General features: G+C 44.3%; 1 protein-coding gene across 1 annotated transcript in view; it reads right to left on the bottom strand.

Annotated features, from left to right (window-relative positions):
* LOC112074757 (adhesion G protein-coupled receptor B1-like) overlaps positions 1-6,862 on the bottom strand; it is a gene marked incomplete at its 3' end in the record, with an annotated part of 74,032 nt that overhangs the window by 40,416 nt on the left and 26,754 nt on the right. The window contains 3 exon segments of the mRNA XM_024141866.2: positions 2,050-2,263; positions 3,241-3,293; positions 4,089-4,214. Of these exon segments, the coding sequence (XP_023997634.2) occupies positions 2,050-2,263; positions 3,241-3,293; positions 4,089-4,214 (393 nt within the window).

Here is a 6,862-nt window from a genome sequence, read left to right on the forward strand (position 1 = left end):
GAGCAGAGAAGAAAGAGAGAGCAGAAGAGAGAGAGAGAGAGAGAGAGGAGACGAAGAAGAGAGAGAGAGAAGAAGAGAAAGGAGAGCAGACGAAGAGAGAGAGAATAAAAGAGAGACGGAAAAAAAGAGAGAGAGAAAAAGAGAAAGCAGGAGAGGAGAGAGAGAGAGAGACAGGACGAGGACTAATTGTATTTTGGCAGTTTTTTCCAACAATTGCTTTACAGCACCGATTATTTCACTTATAAAAGTTCACTGTCAATTACATTTCCAGTGGCGTCAAGAAGCTTTACATACACGTAAGTTGACTGTAGAACTTTTAAGAACCAGCTCTGGAAAAAAATTCCAGAAAATGTTGCCATGGCTTAGAAGCTTACTGGATGGGCTAATTGGACATCATTTTATTCATTGTATTGTGGATGTAATTTCAAGGCCTACTTCAAACTCAGTGCCTTCTATTGGCTGTGACAGTCATTTGGGAAAAATCAAAAGAAATCAGCCAAGACCTCATAAAAAACATATTGTTAGTACCTCCACAAGGTCTCGGTTCATCGCTTGGTAGCATATTCCAAACGCTCTTGACTAGGTACCAAGGTCATCTGTACAAACAATAAGTGAGTGCAAGTTATACAACGCCAATGGGACCATTGCAGCATCATACCACTACAGGAAGGAGATGCGTTCTTGTCTCCTACAGGTGAACGGTACTTTGGACGAAAAGTTGATCGTAAACTCAATCCAGCTAACAACAGCAAAAGGACCTTTGTGGGAATTGCTGGCAGGAAATCAGGTTCAAAAGTATTCTATATCCACAGTAAACGACTGTCTATATCAACATAACCTGTGGAAATGGCCGCACAGCAAGGATGAAGCCCACTGTCTCCAAACTTACCATAAGAAAATCAGAACTTACGGTTTGCAAACTAAACAATGGGGACAATATCCATTACCTTTCTCTGCAGAAATGGTCCTCTTGGTCTTGAATGAAAACAAAGAATAGGAACTGTTTTGGCCATAGAATGACCATCGTTATGTTGAGAGAGAAAAAGGGGGCGCTTCGCAAAGCTGAAAAAGAACATCCATCCCCAACGTGAATCACGTGAGGCTGGCATGCATCATTGTATGTGAGTGTGCTTTGCTAGCAGGAAGGAGGACTGGTTGCACTTCCAATAGATGGCATCATGCAAGGCAGGAAAATTGATGTGGATATATTATATATTCTCAAGACCATCAGTCCAGCGAAGTTAAAGCTTGGTTGCAAATTGGGTCTTCCAATCATGCGACAATAATGACCCAAAGCATACTTCCAAAGTTGTGGCAAAATGGCTTAAGGACAACAAAGTCAAGGTATTGGAGAGGCCATCACAAAGCCCTGACCTCAATCCTATAGAACATTTGAGGGCAGAACTGAAAAAGCGTGTGCGAGCAAGGAGGCCTACAAACCTGACTCAGTTACACCAGCTCTGTCAGGAGGAATGGGCCAAAATTCACCCAACTTATTGTGGGAAGCTTGTGGAAGGCTACCCGAAAAGTTTGGAACCAAGTTAAACAATTTAAAGACAATGCTACCAAATACTAATTGAGTGTATAAACTTCTGACCCACTAGGAATGTGCTGAAAGAAATAAAAGCTGAAATAAATAATTCTTTCTGCTATTATAATGACATTTCACATTCTTAAAATAAAGTGGTGATCCTAACTGACCTAAGACAGGGAAGTTTTACTTTGATTAAATTTCAGGAATTGTGAAAAACTGAGTATGTGTTTGGCTAAGGTGTATGTAAACTTTCGACTTCAACTGTATTAGTTTGTCTACGTCTCTGTGCATAACGCAACGTACACACATTGTACATGCTTTTATTCATCCTTCATGCATAAACAAGAACCTTTTCACATGACCTTCTCAGGGATAATTTGTCTCTATATAACTATAGACGGGACTGCCATGATGACTGAAGTTGTCAAAAGTAGTGCACTATATAGGGAATACTGCAGGGTGCCATTTCGAACGCAGATGAGTAAGAATCCAGTGAGAAATCTGTGTAATCTCACCTGGGCAGACAGCGATGTTGCAGAACTTGGTCTGCTTCTCCGGCCCCATACAGGGGTCTCCCCCAAACTGAGGGGGCTTGCAGCTGCGTGTGCGATCCCGGTAACCACGGCCGCAGGTTGACGAACACAAGCTCCATGGCGACCACTCATCCCAAGTCCCATGCACTGCAATCAGAGCGGCTAGGGTATGATTTATAGAGAGAACCACACAGACCTTCACCACGACAACAACAATAACATCAACTCCAAAGTACATAAACATCCAACACTCTATGATACAAACCAGCCTGTTGCCTTAATGCCGTCACAAACATCCTTCTCTCAGTGCCTGTARGGTTCTCCTGTGTAGACTACTCTGATCTTATTTCAGTGTTTAAATGTATTCACCTGCATAGTTCCATATTAAAGTCCTGGTCTGGAGCGTTATTGTCTGTTACGTAAGAGAAGCCCCGGGATGCATTACACAGAGTGGTTCTGTAAAGACAGCACCAGGAAGTTGGGCATCAGAATAACTATTCTGCTGCTCAGCAGGTAAGCCCCATGTCCATCTCTCTAAGGCAGAGGCTTCTAAAGAGGATTTGTATAGGGCTATAGACATCCATGCCATGGAGTTGTTCAGTGGGAAGAAGGAGTAGAGATCTTCAGGGAGAGAGAGGAGGGCTTGTATGTGTGAGCGGAGCCAGGAGAGTGCTGGAGACTAGGGGCAGCAAGGAGGCCAGCTCACGGGGATGTGGGGAGGTGGGCGGGGGGCCGCTTACTCTCGGAAGCACGGCATATCGCTCTCTCTCGCTCTCCCTCGACTCTCCGACAGGGGCACAGGGGAGCAGAGTCAAGCTCTGTCCTCTCTCCATCGGTCTCCTCCTTGTCCATGTCTGCTCTCTCAGAAATATCTAAGACAGCTAATCAGATATCCTTTGAAATTGACGAAAATACCTAACGCATCTTTGACAGGTGAGAAAGGGGTAACCATTTCAAACACAAAGGCACAACACACACAACAGAGACACATGAACATGGGAGAGGAACTAGCTATGCCACGCGAGAAGCATCTGGCTCTGAGCCGATGAGCATCCGACTGCACCTGGTGCTGCACGAGAGGTTCGCGCACAGACACGAGCAATCGCGAGTTGTGCCTCTTGCCAGCTCTCACACTCGCGCATGTGGCGACATCACCTCTCGCACGAATCGTACGCACTTCTCACCCTGGACGCGAGTCTGGTCCAGCTGAGGGGTGAAGGTGTAGGCTGTATGCGAGGTAGGAGAGAGAGAAGGGATGGTACAGGTGAGAGGGGGAAGGGAGAAAGGAGGCCGAACAACTACAACTTATCACACTGCAGGAACATCCTCCCATTCAGGCCAAAATAAGGGCGGTGGCAGATGGGGTTTGGAGTCTGCGGGGATTATCTGTGCTCCGCGTACACTAGCATTCGCGTGAGCCGGTCTCGATGGTCTCGATCCATATCCTTCTAGTCTTGATTGACATGACCAGAGGGGAAGGCGAAGCGATTGAGCGAGTACTGATATATGGAATTCTTCATCCCTCGCACTCGTCACTTGACTGCCCAATGCATTCAGTAGACCCGGTCAGTCAGTCAAGCCTAGTCTACCAATGGGAAAAGCTGGTCAGTCATGGCTGTCCAATGGGCAGGGGTGAGGGGGACCTGATTCGCTAATTCAGCAGAGACTATCCACTTTTCAAGACAGGACACAATCTCCAGTATAGCGGCTACATTCATACCTCACAAAACAACAAAACAGCAAACAGTTTGACTACTCATTTATTCCAGGACAGTCCACATGTGGGCACTTTGTCGCTCGGTTTCTCTGTCGCTAGACGTATCATAGGCAGAACTAGGGGCAGTTCCTTGGGAGATTTTGATGGATGTACAGGCCTATGTGAGGGAGGGATTCAGGGATAGCTAGCTATAGCCTTGGTGCAGTGAAAGACTATAATGGTAGGAGGTGGTCCTGTGTGGTCTGTGACCCAAGCGGCTGTTAGAGACTGATGCATGGGCTCCCTCTGCGTCCTGTTGTCTTACCTGTCTGTGGGGCCTGCTGTCCGCCGCCACCGCCCCGCGTCTTGTCTACCTCGCCACCGCCGCCATCGCGCTTGCGGCTGTCCACGGAGCGAAGTGATTGGCTGCGAGAGAGATGACGGCCTTTGCCTAGAGGGGTGGGGCAAGGCCAGGGGGGAGGGGTTAGCAACTTAACCACCAATGGCATTTTGTTTTTAGGACACAACCGTGACGTGATTGGTCACCCAGAAGAGCATCAGCCAAACTTGGGAATTTTGTAATGGAAAACCAGGTGTGGTGTGTGATTGTGTTTTTGTGTATTTACTGTGTGTCTCGCTGTCTTTTTTGTCTTTGGAACCGTGATTGTTATTTCACGAACAGATGGAATAAGAACATGGAATTCTGACATTGATCACAATCTATCAAAACATCTATAGTTATGAAGACTGGAAGAGTGATATAGAGCTATTGGAAGCCCTATTCACACATGTCCTCCTTACTTCTATAAAATGGATTATATGCACATTGCAGTGTGAGGGATTCTTCAGTCTCTTTCTTAAGAGTTATCCTTCTGTATTTGCCTTGAGAGGTTGACTATGTCTAAATAATATCATCGATCAAAGTCCCCTTTCCAACATGTACTCCTTACATCACAATAATGACTTGTTGGACGGAAGCGAGTGGAGGGAATAAAGGACAAGAGAAAATAAAAGTACATAGAGAAATAACAGAGAAATGAGATTGAGAGAAGAACAAAAGAGAGAGAGAGTCAAAGAGAAGCAGATATTTAGATTGAGGAGGACGTACACACATACCCACATATACACACTAGTGGTGCGCAGGTCAGCTGTTTGTTCACACACACCCGCCAGCAATTGCTAATAACCCATCTGCAACCCCCCGACTGTATGTGATAAAGTGTAAATCTGAGGCCCACACCCGTCCCTAACCCGCTAATATAGAAAGTGCGCTCTAGGCTACAGTCAGAGACGATGGAAATTGTTTTTGACACAGGAGGTGCAGGATTTCTTTTTGCGTGATTTAGATATGTTCCTGCTTTATAATTTACAACATTTTGGTAGGTTGGGCTGTGAAAACTGATGATAATAAAGATTGCACCTCTACAGATGGTATCTAACTGTACATTCTCTCAAGATGCTCAAAGTAAGAGATCATATTTCACCTGCATTTGGTGTAACATTTTACTGCAAGAAATGCTTAATTCTGCAGGAGTTAATATTAAGGCTATGTGAGAGGTTATAGACCTACAGTCAGTGTCCAGATTTCAGTTTCCATTTAACCCATCTGAACAGTAGGCTACAGTTCCCTTGATGTGCCATAGGCCTATTTGCAGTCCCCATCTTGTGACTGTTGAATTTGTATAGCGCCTCACAATCATCACACATAACATCACCAGCACTGCTATAATCCTATTTTACCACTTCACCAAATCTTTCCTAAACATTACTTTTCTGGCCATCCCTTCGRTTTATTCTCAAATGTCTTTTTTGCAGCTTTTCTCTTATTGAATTACAGTAAACTCTGACATTGTCCATTTTGCCTCCAGGGATCGACGTTAACTTTTTCTGCCTGTTCCCAAAAACATTTGGTGATTGGTGTGTAGACTATTTGACACGTGTATAAATAGGCCCTAAAACTTAGGCTTGGGCACTAACGCCAGAGAGCCTAAAATAATGATWWAAAAAWATATATATAGCCTATAGATAGAAATATCACAAGAATTATACATTTATGGATTTGTTAAGTTATTGTTTTCTCTTTATTCAACCCACCTGCCACCCACCCGCACTTCATCCACACAATATGTCATGATCTAAACATGCCCGCCCCGCGGATATATAACTGCAGGATTATTAACTTACAGGATCATAACTGCAAGGGATGTAACTGCAGGGCTGTAACTACAGGGATGTAACTACGGGGATGTAACTACAGGGATATAACTACAGGGTATAACTACAGGGATAATAACTGAGGGGATATACTAACAGGGATATAACTACAGGGATACTAACTGTAGGGATATAACTGGCTGCTGGATATCCTACAGGAATATAACTGCAGGGATATAATTGTAGGAATATACTAGTCGGGATATACCTACAGGAATATAACTGCAAGGGTTAGTAACTGCAGGGATATAACTACGGGGGATATACATTACCAGGCGGTGGCATATAACTGTAGGATATAACTGCTGGGATAATATGCGCCTGAACAGGAATATAACAGGCACGGGATATAACGTGCAAGGGATATAACTTACAAGGGAGTCATAACTGACAGGAGGATATACCTAGAGGAATTATTAATCCGTGCAGGGATATAACTTACAGGGATAAGTGAATTGTATGCTAGGTGGGGAAAGTATACTTGCATAGGGATAATGGTAAGTTACACTGTGGGTATGAGTGCTATGTAAAGGGATTGTAACTCCAGGGGTATAACTCAGGGAAGTGAGAGCATGCAAGTGGATAGTAATACATGGGGTAGCGATATACAAAGGACTACCCTGGGGATTATAAACTATACAGGGATATAAGCTGCGGGATGTAACTGCTGTGGGGGATAATCTACCTTTGGGTACAGGAGTATGAAAGTACCGTACAGGAATATACTGCAGGGATATGAACTTGCTAGGGATAATAACTAACAGGGGATGTATACTACATGGGATATAACTAGCGATAGGGAATAATTGAACTACAGGGATAGTAGGATACAGGGATATAACTGCAGGCGATATAACTACAGGGATAATAACTACAGGGATTACA

The sequence above is a fragment of the Salvelinus sp. IW2-2015 genome, unplaced genomic scaffold (genome assembly GCF_002910315.2).
Source record: "Salvelinus sp. IW2-2015 unplaced genomic scaffold, ASM291031v2 Un_scaffold2801, whole genome shotgun sequence".
Classification (NCBI taxonomy): Eukaryota; Metazoa; Chordata; class Actinopteri; order Salmoniformes; family Salmonidae; genus Salvelinus; species Salvelinus sp. IW2-2015.